General features: G+C 36.4%; 1 protein-coding gene across 1 annotated transcript in view; it reads right to left on the bottom strand.

Moving 5' to 3' along the window:
* Positions 1-1,045: 1,045 nt before the first annotated feature.
* LMBRD1 (LMBR1 domain containing 1) overlaps positions 1,046-22,460 on the bottom strand; it is a 73,891-nt gene continuing 52,476 nt past the window's right edge. Inside the window, exons 10-16 of the mRNA XM_005009723.5 lie at positions 21,760-21,824; positions 20,893-20,995; positions 19,624-19,728; positions 18,233-18,382; positions 17,202-17,280; positions 2,208-2,299; positions 1,046-2,078 (exon numbers count right to left, since the gene is read on the bottom strand). Of these exons, the coding sequence (XP_005009780.1) occupies positions 1,959-2,078; positions 2,208-2,299; positions 17,202-17,280; positions 18,233-18,382; positions 19,624-19,728; positions 20,893-20,995; positions 21,760-21,824 (714 nt within the window). The 3' untranslated portion in view covers positions 1,046-1,958. The remainder of the gene's footprint in view (positions 2,079-2,207; positions 2,300-17,201; positions 17,281-18,232; positions 18,383-19,623; positions 19,729-20,892; positions 20,996-21,759; positions 21,825-22,460) is intronic.

Raw genomic sequence — 22,460 nt, 5'->3', positions numbered from 1 at the left:
AAATTGGGAATCACAGCCCAGTCTTAGGATCAGAAATATTAATGAACAAACCTGTGTATGACACAGCCAGAGAAGGGAAGTGAATTATAATCAATTAAATCTTTTGATGAAATATGAACAAAACCCTCAAAAAAAGGACATCTGAGCAGTTAACTTTACTTAAATTAGCTCATGTTACTTTTCTGCCAGTGCATCCACAAAGAAACATTTGCTGTAAAGTCTTGATATCCTCTGGATGCAGCTTGTAAGGAGCTTCCGCACAGCCAGCATCAGGCTCCACTTTCCATCTGAGTCATTTAACTTGTTATAATTCCCTGCCAGTTTCCCCATGGTCATGTTTAAATAGAATTTAGCTCATTCTAGTAAAAGGTAACTCAGACTGCCTAATCAACCTCCAGTACCTGCTATCAGCATTTAAATATATTTCTGTCCTTTACAAACATCATACTGGCAGCAAACAAACTTGTTACCATTAGTTCAGCAACCTTGACTGCATACTTGCAGCTTATGATCAGGATCTGATACCCACGTTGCCACATGAACATGGATATTGGAATACTTGGCACAGAAGACTTTCACGTTTTTTTTTTTTTTGTTCCTGTGAGAGTCCAAACATTAGATCCCAATATTCATAAATTAACTAAGCAACTCATCTAAGACTCCCTCAAATACTGGAACTGAATTAAAATTCAGAAGTTCCTGCTGTTCTGAAATACTACAGGGGGAGGCATACTGTTCTTGAAACAACTGAGCAGAAAGCTGTCAGTTTTAAAGAATTTGCCAACATCATACATAAGCAGAACATAAGATAAGTTTCTGTATACTTCAATAATTACTTAACTTATTAAGATGACCTGAATTACATTTCATGTGTTTGTGTGGACTATAACATCCCCTCAGGTAACACTAGAACTTTAAAAACCTGTAGCTGTAAATATTTGCTCTTTCACAGGCTGCCAAAGAATTTCTTCTGCCTCAAGAAATTTTTCAGTCTCAAAAATATAGCTCAGTAACTATATATTTAAAGATACATGAAGGACAAAAATGTTTATGGACTGTTTTTATATAAACTTTTTGGCTTGTAAACAAGTTGACAACATTTACATTAAAAATTGAAAAGCTTCAAACGAGACAATATGCCTTAGAGAAAAAATAAATTGACAGTTGATTAAATCTTAATTATTCCATTGGTTATTACTGAGTCAGGCACCTGGCAGCTTCAGAACTGAGCCACACTAAAACACTGCAACAGTGCTGAATATTGTCATTTACACTAACAATTTTCCTTACAGAGCAAAAGCCACCTCATGGTTACTAGAGGATTCTACTGTAGCTTTATGGGGATAAGACAGTGCAAGTGACTTATTCTTCATATACTGGGAACTTGCTATGTACCTCAAATTCAGGTTTCTGGCATACTTTAAATATGGTATCGTACCAGTATATTCCCATAATAGTTTATTACGGGAATCCCAGAAACATCAGCAAAGTTAATGCAGAAGTTAAGTTGCATTCGCCTGGAAGTGAAAACTTGATCCACATCTTCCTAGCAATATTTGTATCAGCTATTTTGCAGGATTTTAGCCCACTTTATTTATGAGCTTGAATAAAAAAATAGTGTTCTATAAGTTAGGTATGAAATCATTTATGAAGCATAAGTTAAGAGAGAAACAACATGAGTTATGAAATAATTGCAGTCAGTTTATCAAATCGTACATCAGAAAGTTACACATATACATTTAATCATAAAACAGTATTTTCTATATATTATTCAAATCCAGTTTCACTATTTGCTCTGATATAACAGAGATACTCAAGTGACATTCAGTTTTTGACCCCCTGTAAGCAAGAACACTTATTTTTACAGGTACAAGGATGCTTATTTGGATAGCAATTCATGGATATTATTTTCAACATTATTTTACGTTACATTTTCCCATCTTGAAGGTAAAAGGCTATCAACGATAATAAACAGACAGTTCGTCATCACTCATATCTGAATCATCTTCATCCACTTCACCTTCAATGACTGATTTCTTGCCTTTGCAGCATGATACAATTAATCCAATTAAAAAGACCTGAAAATTTAAAATAAGTAAAGTTACTCTTAGTCAATTAAGGGCAACAAATGTAAAACTGAATAGCAGTGTGGTGATGCAAATAACTCTATGATGATTATCAGTGATCTCCAAATTAAAAGGACTTACTCCAATGAATGCCCAGTTGCCAAAGTAGTAGACAGCACTGAAGAACCAAAATTTGTGAAGAAAAAGGTACGTCCGAGTAACAATACACTGATCTAAAAGGAAAGCAAATAGTACTGATTAACACAGACCAAATAAAATCAACTAATTCCAATTAACTTATAGGATAGCAATTCAGCACTTTCAGAGGGTATTCAGCTTTTAAAAACAATTCCACTCCCTAAATCAAATGTACTATCCTATCAAAATTATATAGCAGAGGGATATTTGATTATTGCATACTGAATGGCACTGGAAGCTGACGGTTACACAGGTAATCCCATTACTACTGGGTATTTGTACAGATCTATCAATTATTGCTTCTTCTGGCATACATCCTATTATAATCATCTTCCATTTTACGTGAACTGTAATCATAAAGAGGAGACAAAAAGCAAATTCTGTACTAAAAATGCACTTCAGTACCTCAAAAAAAAAAAAAACAACCAAAAAACAACCCTCTCCTTACTGTAAATGCATACATTTTGCAACAATTTAAGTCAACAATAATGTTGAGTTGTGTAGGCAACACACATGTACACACACTGGATCTTTGGTGACCCAGAAAGCCAAAGTGTTATTTGCACCTAAGACCTGACAATGCTGGTCAAATCTTATTCTGCGAACTGTAAATGCAGCCACATTTAAAAACATGTAAGTATTCTTTGCCATTATAAAGTGGCAGATTTTTGTTTATTTATTTATTTTTAACAGAATTAAGGATCAAATTGTCAAGACATTTCTAAGACTGCAGCCTGGTAGCATAAAGGCTTGTACACGACACAGACTGTAACATTCGACAGATCATGTAAGAGGTTGGTCAGCAGGCATGCAAGCCAGTTGAATCAATCACTGCTCCAAAACAAGGAAGAATGCATTGAGTTCATGCTACAAAATAACGTGACCTCTTATTTTTCTCATTTACTATGCTCTAAACCTCACCTAAAGGCTATTTCAGTGCAGAGACGGGCATCTAAACAGTTTGAACACTAGAGAACACAAGCAAATCAGAATTTGTCTCATTTTCAGTCACTTCTTACACCAGGTTTGGAAATACCCCCTAGGTGCAACTGAGCTTTCCACTGAAGTTGCAAGCGATAATTAGATAATTTCACTCTAAGAGCCATCTAACAAGCTACAAACAGACAAATATCAGTTTCCAAAGGCAAGTATTTTGTTTAAAGATTACAGTTCCACATCAGAGAAGCTGCTTTAACACCACCACATACTACAGCTCACTACTTCTGGAGAGAGGAAAAGAAGGAGTTAAGGATAGACCTTCTCAGGAAGGTCTGCTGCTTGGCCTTGCCAAGGTAATCTTCCATGAAACCAACTTTCTACAATGTCTAGAATACCCTGTATCTAAACAGACAAAACTCCCGCCCAACAATCCTTCAATGAATTATATTTGATAAAAATAACAGAATAATAATTAAAATATTAAGATAACTACTACTTTAGCCAGCACATCGATTTCCATTAGCCTAACAGGCTGCAAGTTAGTATCAGCAGACAAAAAGAGCTGAACTGGGATTTCACAAGTACTCAACACTAGGCATACAACACAGAGACATTCTACAAATAATTAAAATGCGGAACAGTTCATGTAGAGAAAGCATGCTTCTCCACTAGCATCAAGTGAAAGTACGCAGCAAGTAGAGGAATTTTACTGAAGCAATCCTTCCTGGCGTTCCAGTTTTCTTCACATAACTAAATTCAGTTTTTGTTCCCCTGTTGATACCATTCAAGAGCACATACCCTACATGAGAGGAAAAGTGAAGTAGCACACTACATTCTATCATTTGCTAGGATGACACTGCCATAAGAAAGGTGAAGTAAAGCTAAGAAATAGTGGTAAAGTAAAGATGCTTCATAACTTCAGATAGTATTGTCAACACCATCTGCAGCTCTCCAGCTGGTTACTTGAATTAAAGAACAGCTGAAGGACTTTCAGATGTCTCTCTACTGTAATTGGATTAAATAAATGGTAGTAAATATTTTAGAACGATTTGACCTTGAGAAAACATTTCAATTGAATGTGTGTCACAAGTTCAAGTAAGTTTTAGTTCTTCCTTCTGAACTAAGACATTACTAAATAGGCTGATGTAACAACATTTAATTTATTCCTACGATGGCAGAATTTAGAATAGGTTAATGAGCAACCTGAAATAAGATAAAAATCTTTTTATTAAGAATGATACTTGTGAATAACACTGACCTTTATCAGTCAGTATCTCGACCTTTTGGAACAAAGGCATGTACAGGAAAACTACCAAGCTTCTGATAGGCAACTGTTACCACTTGAATTAAGCATATTATGTAGTGCTGACCAAGCAATCAAGCCAAAAAACAAGGATTCAAGACAGAAAGGTTTCTTAAACAAAGGATACCAAGCAACAAGTGCAAATAGCCATGATTACTCAAAAAGTCTACTATATTTTACTTCAGGTCCACTGAAAGTTTTTCATTCTGGTGAATTAGAAAACCCTTAGGCTCAATTTACTTGTATCCTTGAACAAAGGCTTTTTCTGGGAAGTGAATTTGCTTAAGACGAGTTGCAAGGATAAAGAAATCTGTTGATAAACAAATCAAAGAGCCTAAACAGCTATAATCCGAGTCTTCAGTGCATAAACCAACAACTTATTTACATATATTGCAGTCTGTTTTTTCTGCATCTCAAAACAGTGAGCTCTCATAAGACGATGTTAAAAATAGTCTTAGGGGAAAGGTACAAATAGGTGTGAATAAAGTAATTTTAAAAACCTGGCATTCTTTGGGAGTCAGCATTGAGGTGCACGGTGGTTTTACCTGTTCATTAATGAACTGGATAATAACATAGATTACATCCTCACTAAGTCTCTAGATCAAATTATAAGGAAGCAAGGAACAGAGGTCCAACACACTATGTGGTAAGGATGTTGTCCAGAGGGAGCCAATTATTGCAGCCCCTTTAAATAATACCTGAAGCTCAATCAAGACAAATGGGAAGTACCTGGAACAAAACAACACCATGCAACAGTGCAGGCTGAAGATCAACCAGCTAAAATGCAACTTTGCAGAAAGTGTCTCAGTGTTCTGGGAAACAATCTGAAAGTGGAGTTACCAATGTGTAACTGCAATGGAAAAAATGAAACTGAAAACCATGCCTCACTAAGAAGAGTAGAGCCAGCAGGACCATGGAAGAGATTACTTCCTTCTACTGGAACGGGAACTGCATCTGCTGAGTTATTTGAGGCTGCCCAACATAAAAGAAATATTGGCATACTGGAGCAAGTCCAGCAGAGGACCACTAGCCAGAGTGCAGAGCATACAATAAAGACATGTTTGTTCAGCTTGGAGCAAATGTAGTTGCAGGTGTGTCTCATTGCTCTCTCTCCTACCTAGTGGGAGCTTAACAAAAATAAAACACATGGCATGATTTTCCAGACCTGCATGGTGAAATGACAATGGATGACAGACAAGCTACATCAGAAATATTTCAATTAGGTGACAGGATAAACTTCACCACAAGAATTGTTAAAACATTAAAACAGGTTGCCCACAAAGGCTTCAGAATCTGTGGAGACACCCGCAACTGGATGGGTTTGAGCAACCTGCTCTGTTTGACCCCGCTGAGGGATTAGGCCAGATGATCCCTCTAGGTCCTGCGTGCTCATAACCATTACAATTCACATTACAGGAAGGTATATTTATACAGGGGGACAACACAAACAGACCTAACACTAAACATAGCATTTTGGATGAAAAAAATAAACTTAGACTGATTGTGTCAAGCACAGACAAAGTTTACATGCCTGATTTTGAGCAAAACATATTTTCAGTAAAAAATACACTCAAAGGTACTTCCAAAAGAAAACCTGCAGCTTTTCTCTGTCTGTTGGAATGCATAAGCACAGCATATTCTGAATACTAAAAGCATTGAAGGCACGGCTTCAGGTTTTCAGAAACACTTCACATTTCATATGGCCCTGCTGCCAATCATTCAGGAGCTGTGTGACAGAAAGCAGCTGCTGCTGGCACTCCAACTTGCAACTTGAGCTTCAAGAAAGGGTTTGATGCATTTATAAACTTAAATCATCTATCAAGTTCCAAAAGGTTTGAGATTTCTCCTGAGAAAGTGTAACGAAGTGGAAACCTACGTTTCATCCTCACAGGCTTCCTCACAGACTTCCAGCTGTGCTGCTACTCCTAATTTAAGTCATCTAAAACTTGGAAAAGAACATTAAGAGAGGATGATGGTTACCGCACATCTTCAGTGCCCCACATGCAGCAGCACTTCAACAGCTGTGACATCTCAAGCATTCTCCCTAGTCTCGTTGGTTTCCAGATAGCCTTTCAGTAGCACAATGAGGAATAACATGACACACCTATTATTGACTGCCATTCCTGTACGCTGCACTTGGGTTTACGTGACCCAAGACAAGCATCATCTTGTACCACAGAATGAACAGCACTCCTACATTACAGTCCAAGCCAGTTCCACATTGCAATAAAACAGTCAACTGCCTTTAAATTACATATAAGATACTAGAGTTTTCTTACCGTGACTTTCCTGCAGCAAAGCTAAATCATATTTTGACAAATAGGGAGAACAACTACAGCACGAATAGCTGGGTTTGGACACAGTAACTTGTGGAACACAGCTGGACAACTTCCGGACACCTTTCGAGATGTCATCTGGAACCTACAAGTTGTGTATCAATATTTTTCTTGGAAACACCTGCCATCCACTTAGTAAGTTGCTTAAGGGACATACTTAAGGTAAAATAAGGACTCTAAAAAAACTTTGTATTTTGTATAATGGTAGCATTTTCTTCTCAGCAATATATATACAATGCTTTCTCAAGCTCCAAAATAAAAATAATTTCTTAATTTGATATCTCAACTTGGACAAAAAAAAAAGTTGTGATTTAACTCACACCATATGAAATACTACCAAAGTGTTCAAGAACAATGTATTAATCTGTGGCTATAGAGCACACAGAATAGAAGTGCTACTATCTAGTTTTGTCTTGAAATTCAACATTTCACTAGGGAAGTCAGACAAAAAAAAGTACACAATTTATAGTAATCAAACTGACCAAAAAAGTAACATTGCATATATAAAGAAACTATGTGAGGAAGTTAATGGCCAACAACAACAACGTTTCAGCTAGCTAAGAAACCAAGGGACATCTAACAGTGTAAGAGACCCATAAAGCTATCACCCTGTGTAACGTCCAAATCATTTTTCTCAAGAGGGCAACAAAACTTTCACTTCTAGTATGATGGTATGTTGAGTGATCACAATCCCTGTTGATGGAAGGAGTGCTACAGCACTGTAAGCTATCCTGAGAGACAGGTACCATTTTTTGCAGTTTTGAAAAACATTTTTCATTCACACAAAAATAGTGGAAATAGGCAACAAGTAATAAAATTTAAATACTCTGCTAAATAAAGTCTCAAGAGACAGAACATGGACTTGCTTCCAGTGCTGGTTCTGGTCGCAAACCAAAGATGGACAAGAGAAAATAAGCTTCAGGTGTCCTCAGATAAAAGTAGGTATACCAAAAGTTTTGTAATTACAAGTTTCCCCTTTGCTTTTGTACTTATCATCTAGCAATTTAACAGCTTCATCCAGTCTTTCTGGAAGTGTTAAGGTCACTCCAGGACTTCAGGCTGCCACCGAAGTTTGTTGTTTAAGATTCTATTTCATATATCACTTTCACAGGTTTCAATGGAAACACATTCATGGAGTGGCAGTAACAGCTGCCTCCAGTCACAAACGATAATTTTTTTGTTAGATAAACAGGGAAAAAGGGACTGGTTTTGTTGCCTGTTACTCAGCAGTTTCTACATGAAAAGTGGCTGCCAGCACATTCCATCTAGTTACTTGCCCACTTGTCCTATATTATTCTTTACTGGGACATACACACACACAGTTCATACATTCAGCTGTTGAGACTGTCTTTGTGCTTCATGATCCAGCCCCTCTGCTGCTGCCTCCCTGGTTTCACTAGCTAAAATCGATCTGCTATAGGAAGCTTTTAAAATGTTTAGTTTGTAGCATCACATACCAGTTGCCCCTTTCCCTCAGAACTCTTCCCAGAATTTGTTTAAACTTTCAAGTTGTTCTTTCATCGTTCACAATGACACACTAGCCTCAAGGTCAACTCTGCAATAAATTTACCTTTGATTCCTTATAAGAATGGAAATCACACTGAAAAATGCACTACTGTAATTGGTTCATTCACGTAGAACAAGGACCTTTCCAGCAGATTGCAGGCAGCTACAATAGCTCCCCATTTAAAAAGACATGAATCACTAAGCTTCTGACTTCTCACACTGACAGCACTTTAAAGTACTACAGGACACCCAAGATAAATATCAAATCACTCAGATGTTAAACAGCAGCCATCTACAGTCTTTTCAAATACGTCTAACACACAAGCATGAGAAGTTGGCTACTTTTTCAACCCAGCCTTTTTGTTTGCTGAGCTGGAAGTGTTAGTGAGATGCATGTAGAAGGGACCTGTAGAAACCAAGCAGAAGTTGAGCTGAATCAGCCTAGCTGTAGTTCAAGAACTACTTTATTCAACAAAAGCTGCTTATTACTTTTGGAATCAAACCCTGCCAAAGGAAAAGACTTTAACAAGTTAAGCAGGAGCCAGGAGCTTGGAACCTGGAATGTGGCTGTCATTGGAAATAGAAAGAGGATCCCAACTTCCTAAGTGCTTAGAAGTACATCCTATTTCCACTGGAAGGTATCTGAGTTTCCACAAACACTTGAAATGAAGTTAGCAGTGTTCCAGTAGATATTTAAATTCTGAGAAAGCTAGTTTCAGACAGAATTACACTCACTCTGAAAAGGCTCGTTAGTTCTAATTTAGAGTTGCTAACAGTGTCATCACGTGATTTCTTAAGTGTCAAGTAAACCATTTAGGACAGACTATCATTTGGAAGGCAATTTCTGCTTTTTCAATGACTCCAGCTATAGATAAGGTATACCTGATACCTTATACAGCATATATACAAGTCAAACCCAACCCTATTAGAATCCCAGACAAAGCCAGAAAATGACGCAATGAACGTGAATCCTGGTTTTATGTCAGTTTGATCTGATTTTGTAGCAGAAAATAAGATAACCAATAGCTACATAATTACTCTACAGTACCTTAATTATTGTAGCAGTCATACAACTTTTTGATAATTACACACTATGAACGTTCACGTTAAACAGCTCAAGAACCTGCAAGTCCTGACAGTGCGAGCAGGACTTCATAGTATAAAGAGGCTTCCAGTGAGATCCTGTAGGTCTTGGAGCTGAAAGGTGAAGAAAAATGTTGAGTAGACAAGTCCCAGGTCAGCTAAGTTTCTGAACGCTAAATTTTGAGAATGTAGTCATATCAAGTGATCTGGGTCACATTTAATTTAAATTTGACTATTGAGGAAGAAAAGCGGCATGGATGAATAGGAAGTGCAGGCCACAGCTGCAGAAAGAGGGCACTAGATCTTACAGAGAAAGTACAAACAAGCTTTAGCTGAGCATAGGCAAGTTTTTACCACTTCTCTGTATACTCTGAAAGAGCCTATCAGTACTCTTTTCATCATTTTAGGTTTGGAGTTCACCTTAAAGCCATTGCATTACAATGGAAAATGGCACTCAGCTATCAGGCTTCTATTCTAGTCGGGTTACAGATTATCATAGAGGGTGCCAAGATTTGCATATATTTACAGACTATAGGGAAACCTTTTAATGAGATTCAAAGAGCTAAATCTGTTAATCTCTTTTTTCATAAATTTCAAGGATGGTTTTACTTCAGTTTTTAAATGCTGTTAAGTGAAGAATATACTAAGTGCTGAAGGGCCATGTACCTAGTGATAAGGCAGAGCATTAACTAATGACTGAAATCTGAAGCCACAAATTCCAGAGATCACATCCTTCTATAAACCATTGGATCAGACAGTAGATGGCTCTACAGTAGTGATTTTCTGTTTCATCTGCAACTGGATATGTCTGGCAATGCTGTATACAGTTTAGGTTAATCACCATAACTAGCCTGAAGCATTTGGATACAAGCCCTATAATTGCCATTTCTTGCCTTTAAATCAGACTTAATTTGAACTTCTGCAAGAGGTATTTTCTGAGAGTCTTCCTTGAACATTTGTTTTTAAGTAACAGAAGACAAACAATTCCTATTTTAAAGACCCAGATATTTATTAATTTTGAAGGCAATATCCTAGAGAGGAGTAAGGATGCAAGACTCCAGAAAGCAAGCAACCAATGGACAAAATAAAATAAAATTTTCACTTTAATCAAGCCACTTTCCGTTCACCACCTATCCCCTTTTCCAGTATCCGCTTTGTACAAGCTTCAGCTTACAGCAGTTCAGAATTCCCAAAACTATTATTACAGCACCTGGCCTTCAACGTTAACTTCACGTCATGTCCTTTCCACTTCATACTGCCCTCTGCTAACCACTTTAGAAAAAGTATGTCTGTCCTGTGTGACTGAAGGATTAACTGCCCCAACTCCCTCATCCCTCCCCTTCCTGAGACATGGGTACATGGAAAAGGATTTGGAGGAAAGGGAGGAAGAAGAAACTTTAACAGATTGATCTTGACCTCTTAATATCCTCACATGGAATACTCCTTTAGTCCTTAGAAGAATTTATATCTAGTTAATATTCAGAGGCATTTCATAAAGCAGCACAACTTTCCGTGCTGGAACTCCTTAATTATTCTCTGGAGAAAAAAAACAGTTACGACTATCATTAAAGAGACAAACTTGAAAGATCTGATGCCAAATGCTTTTAAATAAAAGTTTGAATGTGAATGAGTGATTTTATCATTAACGATGCTCTCAAAACAATAGCTTCCCATTCTTTCCCACCTTCTCTTTCCTTTACACACAGAATTTACAATGCATGTGTCCGTACTCTGGTCATATTCTTCTCTCATAGTTCAGATTCTATTTTTCAGTCATCCATGCAGTCTAGCTACATGCAGTCTAGGATCCACAGATCCTAGGCGCTCTAATAGAAAGGGCTTATTCATGAAGGTGCTCTAAGTCTACTGATCAATCCTTATTCAAAGATGGACAGGAAACATCTGTACGTAGCTTCATCAGCTGTAGTAACAGCCTGCTGCCTATTTTTTTCTGTATGGCTGTTCTTGAGCATGTTATGATATGAATTTGTCAGCTGTCTATACCAAAATAAAAGAAGATGAATTTGATTAGACCAGCAGAAGCAGCTCCCACCATTTCACCGAATATTTCTAATGCATTATATTCTCAGTTATGAAAAGATTTGGTGGCTTTTGCCATTTACAGAGACCAGATAAAATGCCTTAGTAGGAAGTACTGCCTTAGAAGATCATTCTGTAGGCATTGGTAGGTTTCTTACTCAAATGAGTACTCACACTGGGTTCCTTACTTCCTTTTAAGAATAGGTACATACTCAATCATTTTTAAGGAGCTTTAACTCTTAGTCCAAAGTACTGATAATATCAGAGCATCTCACTTTACTGCTGGACTTACATCCAACAGATGTTGGATTAAGATGTTGATCCAAGAAGATAATGTACAGTTGCTGTTGCTTTACTGCTCAACTCCATTTAACAGTTCAGAATATTTAGTAAGCACAGCCTTTTTGCTCTCCAGTTAAGATCTCTTGGAGGGAAAGAAGGAGTAGTTCAGAGCAACTCATATCTGTTAACAGTGGTAGGTACAGAAAAAACAGGTGTAGGAATTCGTGTTTCTGTGACTATGTCAATGAACAGTGTATTGCAGAAAAAAATAAAGGAATCTTAGCTACTCACACCATGCACGGCTGCTATATTGGGCTGTCTGGGGTCAAACATGCACCATTGTACTCATTTATTAAGTTGTTATGATTATGGAGAACTTCAATAGTGTTAGCTAAAAGTGGAGATTCAGGACTAAGTACTAGGCAAGGTCATCCAGAAAGGTAACAGGAAAGGATAACAGTCTGTGCTAAAAGCCCTGTTTAGGACTTTTGTGGAGCTTTTTATAATTGCAAATTAATTCAGTTAAAACAAGCATTTGGAATTAGCAATCTATGGTCTTAAGATGCTTACTACAGAAGCACCAATATTAAAAGCACAAGCAAGTAGCTCAGAACATTCACTTTACACGTCTCCTAAATTTCTCTTTTTAAGGAGAAACAGAATATGTTCCTGTTTTGGCATTCAAATGTGTGTCACCTTTATAACTCAAGTGAAATCTAAATCTAGTCTTCATTCAGGCTAAAATAAAACCTGAGGTCTTGCATTTATTGACTTCCAGGTAACAGCACAGTCCTATAAGAATCATAGAATCCTTTATTTGGGTTGGAAGAGACCTTCAAAATCATTGGGCCCAACCACCCACTTAACACTATAAATTCACCACTAAGCCACGTCCCTAAGCGCCGCATCCACACATCTCTGAAATACCTCCAGGGATGGGGACTCCACCACCTCCTGGCACAGCAGAACCACCCTTTCCCTAAAGAAACTCTTCCTGATATCCAATCTAAACCTCTCCTGGTGCTGCCTAAGGTGCTTTTTATAGTGAAGTTCTGGTGATTTGCATTACTGTAAAATGATTAATGAGAAAAGTATCCTAAGTTATATAGTGCATTTCAGCTAATAAAAATGTAACAAGACTGAGTATAGCAAGTACTGTATGGGTGCCTAACAGATGTAAAATCCTCTGCAGCAGGGATGCAGTACATTTCATGCCACACCTAGGCAGAAGCTTCCAGATATTTTCATTGGATAGGTACAGACTTCCTACACAGTGCAATAGTTTAAGTAAGCTGTACCTTCTTAGTCTGTAAGAATGACATTCAGAACCCCACAGGTAGGGTGGTTTACCTTTTTTTTGTTGTTTGTTTTTAAGTACATAGTCACGTGGTAGAGAATATTCTCATGACGTTATTCCCGTGACGTATGTTAAGAAGAAAAGTGAAACAATTAAACAGGAAAAGCCATCTTCCAGAAATAAGAACAATGCCACAGCACAGTAGGAATTGAATGCTACTGCTGCAAGCTGCCAATTAATACAGGAAATCCTGCTCACATTAATGCTTAAAAAATTGATATAATCTTTTTTCTTTCTTGCTTTATATACAGTTGAAGTTAGTGCAGGTCTATGAAAAAGGCTCAGCACTGTGCCCAGCATTTAACAGACCTCAGGTAAGTCTCATTTTTCCAATTAAGCAAAAGAGAGAGTCCAAATCAAAAGGATTCACAGCCTGTTACACATTTAAAGTGAATGATGATTCCCATATTATAAAAACACTTATGCGATTTCCAACCTAGAAAGAGACAGATACCGTTTATAAGATCTCACAGTGGAGGCTGGGAAGAGTCCTAGGTAAAGGCTTTCAGTTGAGTCACTGTTCACTTACATTAAGTCCTGTTAACCAGTTTAGCTAAACCTATACCAGTTTTTCAGTGCATTAGTCCAACTCCAAAAGTTCTTCATCACATAATTGAACCTCCTTTGCTTGACCTTATGTTCAGCTGAACTATGCACCCAGCACTTCAGCTAGCAATACTCCGTGAAAACAACAATCAAGTCAGATCTTTGCCGAACTCTATCAAACACTGAGAACTAATGTTTGTTTTGCCTATAACACAGGAAATTTGCCATTCCAAAGAATTCTTTAAACTTTACAAGAAAGAAGTACATATGAATCAGAACATAAGCCTTTTGCACAACTAAGAAAAGTCATTTTGAGTTACAAGATGTAGCCTGCTCTATTACTTTCTGACTTCTGTTTTGTCTGTATCCTGTAGTTTGTGCTATCATGGCCTTTGGCATTCAGTATAAAGCAGATTCACCTGCATACCAGAAGGAAATAATCCATAAAAGATTTAGTGCATGAAAGCACACAAAAACATTAAAAATATGAAATATATATATACACACACACACACATATATATATATATATATATATATATATATATATATATATTTTTAATACTAAAATTGTATTTTAACTGCCTTATGTTTCTTTGGAAAATGTAACCTTCACTTTCAAACTGAACACTGGTTTGAAACTGGCACACAGTTAACATTCCCCATTAAATACTGAAGTTTCAACAATAGCATAGTTTTCCAGTATTAATTGCTATAACTATCATAACAATATCAGATGAAGCTTCTTCTACCATCTCTGAAAAAAAGTGCACTAATAGTAGAAATCATCTCTATAGTATTTGAGTACTCAACACTACTGAGCTGATTGCTATAAGCTCATCAATCAGCATTGTTATTAAAAGGTCATAGCTCTAAGTAAAAGCACCAATAAGAATGAATTCAGTTCAAACAAAACAAAATAGAGTAAGTGCTGAGAAGACAAATCAATATTTGCATTTAGTTCTAGTTCAGTGGTTTTCATAAGATAAAACACTAGCACCAAAGAGGTCAATAAAAAAACACAAGTGCTTAGCCAACCTTTCTCAAGTTAGTTGCATCTGTTTCCACTATGCATCTAATATCCTTATCAAGAAGAGAAATTACGTTTAAAACCTAGTTTCTACCTTCAGTATGTTTCATCTGACAACGTCTCCTAGCGGATCACAGAGTACCGAAGTAGGATCCACTACAGTTCTTTCATTAATTTTCATTACCAGGTACTGAAAACAGCAGGTACTCTGCAGGTAAGTACTATATTTCACCTCCCTAACACAGTCCATCTAAGTGATTGGATGAAAGAATGAATGGTTTTCATTAAACATTCATTTATTAAAGTTGAAGAAATTTTTCTTTTTTGCATTAAAAGATCATAACCTGACAGTATTTATAGATACAAAACTCCACTAAAGCCTTTTGATCACATTAACATTCACATTTAACAAAAATCCATCCATCTTCTTCTACTTATACAAGGCTAGCATAAGACAGCATATCAATACCTTTGCCACCTCTTTTCTATTAAAGCAGGCAAACATGATGCATGCTAACAATGGCAAATCGAAGTCATCATTTACACAAGCCAATTTTTGCATTCAGCCCATCAGAAGACAAGCTTTAAGCACCAGCTATATTGTTTCCATCACTCAAAGAAAATTATGGAAAAAATCACAGCAAGTATTTAAAATACCATCAACTACAGGTGGAATCTAGGGAATTTCTCAGTCCAACCTCACTTCCCTTGATTAAGCAGCAGTCTGTGAAAACAAGACCACTTGAATTTCTCCCAGGAAAATGAAGACTAATGAGCTCAGTGATGACAATGAGTACATTCTTCTTCCAAAAAAAATATTTGCCAAGACAAGAAGCTGTTTAAAAAAAAAAAAAAAAAAAAAAGATCTGCAAAGCTTCCTCAAAGTGATCTCATATTGAAAGATGACTGATTTTACTCTTCTGAACTTTGCTACAGAAGAGCTTCTATTTCTAATCACAACAATATGGCAACTTAATTATGAGTTGAGCTATCACATTCCTCAAAAAACACAGCACTTCGCACATTACATCATGGCTGAAAGCAACCATCATAAATAGAAAGGTGAATGAAGTATCAGGGAGACAGGAAAAAAAACTACCCCCATGGTAGTTTTCCATGTAGTATTCCTTCCACCAGGAAGGAATAAGAGCAACATCTACATACTAAATTTGATGACAAGTGTAAATACAAGGGAACCATCCTGCAAAAGACAGACTACAATGTGAAAATTGGGAACAAAGAACTTATGCCCAGTTAACTGCAATAGTACAAAAACGTTTAAAATTAAATATCTTTCCCAATAACACACACAAATGGGATGAGAAGCTGAGGAGTTGCTCAAGTCAAGCATAGTCAGAGATCAATAGTTACAGAATTAAAAGATGAGAATACAATACAGGTATTTATCTATTTTAACAAATACAGACACCATCAAGCCTTTTAAAGTATACTCAGACACGTATAATTCAACTTCTCTTTACACACAGAAGCTGAAAGTTTGCCAGAGAAAGCAATTGAGAGCTTCAACTTGAAAAAAATCTAGACCATGCTGAAGGCCATAAATCTTTTGCTGAGATCAATTTTTTTTTAAACAAAAGACCAAAGCAATCAATAAAAATTGATAGTGGCCTTAAATGGCAGTATCGGTATTGAAATGGCTAGTGCAAGTCAAATGGTGCAAGAATTATTTATATGCAGAAGGGAAGACAACATTAAAAAAATCCACCATGACTTCATTTAGCTTGGTTTCTTAATGAAATTCCCAGCTTTAGCCAAGTTTCAAGGAGGAACAAAATCTATACAAAGTGTCTCAAAAAATTCAGCATTAAGGACTGCAAAAATGGAAAATCAGGGAAAGCTCCCCCATTATTCATCTGCTTGCTAGTCATTGCTCCCAGCTCCAAATCACCCATGGCACAGTTTCTGCCCAAACAGAAAGTCAAAAAGGGATGGTTAATAACAGATGAGCAAGTATTACACTGGATGTCAGAGGAAATAGATTAAAATTAAGAGGATTACAGGACAATAGCTTAAGACATCTAGTTCCTCTGGTATTGTTGCTCTAGGAATAGCCTGTACTTACATCTTAATAAAAATTGCAGGATTATCATCTGTAAATTCACACTGAGAAAGTCAGATCTTAATTTTATTGAGTACATTAGAAATGCTGATAGAATACTTCTCCACGTATTTCTATGGTAAGCATACACTAGTGTTTCAGATGCTAAGCTATTCAGTGCCTAGGGTTTATTTTTAAGGTATTCTACATACATATTGAAGTAAATGGAAGACTTTAAAAGTTAATTGCAATGCCCTGTTGTACACAGATTCTACTAAAAGCAATCTTTTCTTTAAACATATTCAATAATCTGTCAGTATGAATTTTCTGAATGTAACTGTATGTCAAAGCTTCATATTACACCAAAGCAATTCAAAGTCAACAAAGAATTAAGCTGCTTATTATGGCTGAGCATGGACATACAACATAGGAAACACAAGAAATTAATTCATCTTACCTTCAGGTGCATCTGCATCACAGTCTTTAGAAACAAATGTTGTGACATTCCCTGGCTGGCCATCAGTTGTCTTATTACTCTGCATTGTAAATATGCAAAATTAGTACACCAAACTATCATAGCATTTTTCCATAAACTATGGTAGTCTCTTAAATAAACACCTTTCAATAAATAAATACATTTATAGAAGAGTCTTCCACTAACCTCTTACACATTCAGAAGTATTAAGATTTTGAACAGTAAATGTATTAAGTAAACTATCATTTAAGAGTAATTTAATATGAAATTTATAAGTATGCTTTCATTTAGAAAAAAATAACAGCTTGTGAAAACTCATGCAAAATAAAAACTTCATCTCCAAAATTAAATCTTAATTTTTCAAACATAATTTGGAATTCATCTTTGGTGATGAAGACGCTATGGAATTGTTAGGCTTGAATAATGATACTGAATCCAGTTTTATTCTGGTTTAAGATGATAGCATGCAATATAATTAGATATCCAGGGAAGAAAAAGATCACGCTGCAAGTGAACTACTGAAAATCTCAAACACTCCTGTTAGTGTCTCAAACTGCATTGCAGCTTTAAAAAATGACCCTAAAATCCAATTAATCAGTACATACGCAACTTCTTTTTGATTATCCTCTACTGTACAAAGCTGTATCTTTGTCATCTCTCATAAACATGCACATAAAGACAGCAACTGTGGAATAGCAACACTTCCTAGCCACTAAGCAACCTAAAAGCATATCAGCACAAAGCCCAGTGGAAGCTAGCAGCTGTATTATCAAAAGAAGTGAAGCAATATTCCAAGTTTTGTACTGTGTGAAGATGCTCAAGGAATTAAGTCACATTACATACAGTACAGTCAATTTTTGGCTTGTGCAGTAACAAGAGACCTACTAGTAGTTGAAAAATCCTGGCTAACAGATCCTTTAAAACTGAAAGTGAGCCTGGCTTTCAGTCACTGTAAACAGTATGTTTATTTTTTAACAAAAAAAACAACCCCCATACAGCATGTTACTTCTCACCTGTACCAAGTATTTTTGGCTTCCATACATTACATATTGAGGAGCAAGACTGTAGATCATGTAACTTGTATGAAGAACTATCAACAGAAGTATCATACAGAGAAATAAGAGTGCCTGAGGTCGAGTTTTTCCTCGTCTGATTTTATACAGCTAAAACAGAAAACATACAAATATTAACAACTGAAATTCACGTTTTTATTTTTTAAAATCTAAAATTTCTCTTTAATCCAAGTACAAGTAACAGGTTTAATCGTCTCAACAGAAGTGGGAGGCTGCTATAAATTCTCCTCCAGCAACTCAATTCCGTTGACTTAAAGCAGACTTTCAGATATTTTCCTGAAATTCTAAGTACAGCTATTTAACTATTACAATTGTACAAATGACCCAGAAAATTTATAGATCAGGAAGCTTCCTGAAACAGTTATTAGCAAGATTTAAATAGTGTTGCTTATCACTGATATCAAGCCCTGCCTTTGTTTGTCAAATAATATTGTATCCTCTGGTTAAGGTGAGATGTCATCTATCACTACCTCTCTGATCAGATCTAAAACCAGAGAAGGGAATCATGAGATCATAACCCCAGGCACTGAGAAAATTTGTGTGCCATACAGTTGCATCTTTTCCACTCTCCTTCGCAGGGAGTGACATAAGCTGTTGCTGTTACCTGTAGATACCATTCTACTCCTGTGATCCCCACAGGTTCAGCTGGAGTGCCATAGTAAGGAGAAAGCAAACAGCAGCTGAAGGGTAAATGATGAGAGACCAAAACAGGCAGCAGGTCTCATAACTCACTGCTTGGACTCAGTGTCACTGTTCACAATTTGGGAGTGTCACTGCATGAAGGGTTGAAAGTGGTCAAGTGAATGCAGAAGCAGGGAAATATTAACTAAGGATCATAGGTATGATTGGTATACTGTTGATACTGAATTTGAAAAAACAGCTTTGTAGTATTATTTACATCATATTTAGATATGCCATATCTATGTACTCTTCTCTCACCAAATTAGAAAACCTTGCTTCCCACTTAAAAAGCAAGCTAAGCCTTACTGACTGCACATTTATTTTGACAAAGAAATTAATTAATACTTCCATTGTATCAGAATCACATTGCTTCAACTTAAAGGCAGAAGCCAAAGTGGCACTCGTTTCATACTTGACAGGGGTCAGCTGACTGCACTGCTTATCACACTCATCAGCTTTGGTCTGATAACTCTGCAAAACAGAGTAGCTTTCAAAAAGAGAAGGAGTTGTACAGTATGCTTCTAACAGTCATTACATATATAAACAACACTTATTTGTGGCACCCCAGTATTTATAAAGCAGTACATAAATAGTCATCATTATTTATAAAACATATTCAATGTCACATTTTTAAACAACGTGGTATTTACCCTTATCCAGAAGAACCATATACCCATATTTCGAATCCCTGCCATTGATGTGAAGATGAAGTACATAACAATAGTTGTAATAAGAATATAATCGAGTGGAAAAACCTAGAACAAGAAGCATACAAGCAATTCAAATGACAATATGGTCTTCAAATCAGAAAACAAGCTATTCCCCCAATGAAAGCAAGCTAAGTAGTTTCTACCTATAAGCATCTGAGGTAGTAATTGTCATTCTCTTTAAAAGCTACATAGCTAGCCCCAACTAGAGCCAGAATAGCTTGCTTCTATGAGAGCCTACACCATTAGTTTGTGAAAGTAACTGAGCATTTTTCTTAATTTAAACCTTGCCTTAATTTTGAATGAGATTTTATAAGTTTTCAGGCCAAATACCTGATTCTTTCAAATACCTCGTCAGAACAAAATCCGCAGCGGCAAAAATCATCTTAAACTACACGGGCATTCTTTTTGTGATTATTTCTGAACAGGCTTGAATACAAAACGTGACTGAACAGCCAGGCAGAACACTGCTCTTCGTAGTGACCTACAAACTGAAGTGTTTAATCATTTTTGAAACTATGGGGTAAGCAATGCTTCGTACCAACCCATTATACTGAGAAGGTGGAAAGAACTCAGCTAGGGGAGGGTAAAGCCTTAACTTACAATTACAGCTTTTCCTCTTGTTAGCTTACCCACTGCTGTTCGCAAAATTTCTACGTGGCCATGCTGCATTCCAGCCGTACTGAAGTTAGTAAATGTTTGTTCTAATGTAGGTTTTCTTTCAAAGGGTAATGCATTATTGTAACATATAAAACTGCACAGAGTGTAGTGTATCTTTTCAATGGGTAAAAATAACATATAAAATAAAACCCAAAGTGCATTTACTGCACTTAAGGGTAATAAGCTATTAAGCACACAAACAACTTCAATGTAGGTAGGCATGAGAAAAAAAAACTGGTTTTATTCTGTGCACAACAACTGGTGTCACACTTAACTATCTTCATCACCACATTTTCAGATACCAAATAGCCTCATGCACTGCTTTCCTACAACAACTGACTTTCACATCAGTACTTGATAACTAAAACAGATCACTGACAAGGAAGTCACCTTGCTTTTACAGAACATGCATCTAGAGAATTTTCTTTTAATGAATCATTTTAGAAATGTAGTTTGCCTTTTAGCAACTTAGCAAAAAAAAAAAAAAAAAAAAAAAAAAGAACCATCCTAGAACCATCCTTATATCTATACACCACCAACTCATTTACTTACTGTTTGAAGAACAGGTAACAGCATATTCAATGGATTAGTCAGATTGGTTCCTAAAATTATAAATCCAGAGTCGAAGCCAGCTGAATGTAGAGCCTTGTCTAAACTGTGGTAATAAAAAAAGTGTAAGTGTTATGGTTCTCCAAGAACTTTGTCTTCAGTTCAATTAAAAAAGGCAGGTCAAAAAAAGCTGAACTAAAACCAAAGATTAAAAGCTTTTCTGTACTTATATAGACACATGCTGTTTTACCAACACTCATTGCACTTGTTCTGTGGAAAGGTACATTGATTTTTGTATCTCCTTGCCACTTTATTTTTTCCCTAGTTTGGAAACAGTTTATTTGCCCAGTCTGAAAAATTAAAGAAGCCAACATTTGAGACTACTGGTTAAATATCAGTCTTCATTGAAATCACTATTTTGCAGCTCTCTAAATTGCTTTCAATTCCATGAAACAATTACAATACAATGCACATGATAATGCATTATATATGTCATTTACTGCAAGAATAAGCACCTGTTACCCAGCCCAATGAGTACCTACACATTTAGATTCACTCAAGCACTCAAAATACTTCTACAGTCTGAATTAAGCTTTCTTGAAGTATATCCTTAATTTCCCTGCTGCATCAGAACTGTTTTAAGCAGCATACAGTTAACCAAGCTGAACCACATCCTTCTTTGAACCTGTTTTAGCACATTTTGTTCAATTTCAATGTTTTATTACAGTGAGAAAACCAGCTCTAGCTATGGAAACGTACCATAGGAAAGCAATGTGCTGACTCTTGAAGCAAACCAACCCTGAACTGACTTTGATGTTAGAAGAGAAAGTACATAGTTCAAGTGGATAAGAAGTGCTGAAATGTACTTACTTTGACAAGAAGAGAGAGACAGTGAAAAGCAGTGCCACGACAATGAAGAATACTCCCCACACAATCTAGAAGTAAAGATATATTACAATGAAACTGAAAATGCTTGCAGTTGATACAATAAGTGAAAACTTGTCTAAGTTTCAATGCAGGACTAATGATGTTGGACCAGATCAGAGATCAAACACACTTAAAATAACTTTTTGGTAAGGATTTGACAGAAGTGCTAACAAAAATCTTCTTTAGTTAAACAGGTTTTATGTCAAGCATTCTAAAAGACAGTCACCTAAGATGAGAACCACCTCTTTGTCTGGTGGATACACTAAACTCAGAACCAAGTGTTGAAGTACATCTCACAGAATCCCAGGATGGTTTAGCTTGGAAGGGACCTTTAAAGATCACCTAGTCCAACTGCCCTGGCACAAGAAGAATTTCTTCCTACTATCTAATCTAAATCTACCCTCTTTCAGTTTAAAAGCATTATTCCTTGTCCTATCACTACATGCCCTTGTAAAGTCTACCTACAAGTCAAATGTGCTACTGAGAACAGAGACAAGATGTTATATTAAATGAACACAGCATTTACCAGAACATACTACCTGTACTTGCTATATAAAATGGAAAACCTTAACTACATGCATGTATTTGGGTTTAATTAAGGGAAATTAGAATTTATTTCCATGGCCACATTACCACATCTGTGT

The sequence above is a fragment of the Anas platyrhynchos genome, chromosome 3 (genome assembly GCF_047663525.1).
Source record: "Anas platyrhynchos isolate ZD024472 breed Pekin duck chromosome 3, IASCAAS_PekinDuck_T2T, whole genome shotgun sequence".
Classification (NCBI taxonomy): domain Eukaryota; kingdom Metazoa; phylum Chordata; class Aves; order Anseriformes; family Anatidae; genus Anas; species Anas platyrhynchos.
This window is presented reverse-complemented; position numbering and strand designations above follow the sequence as displayed.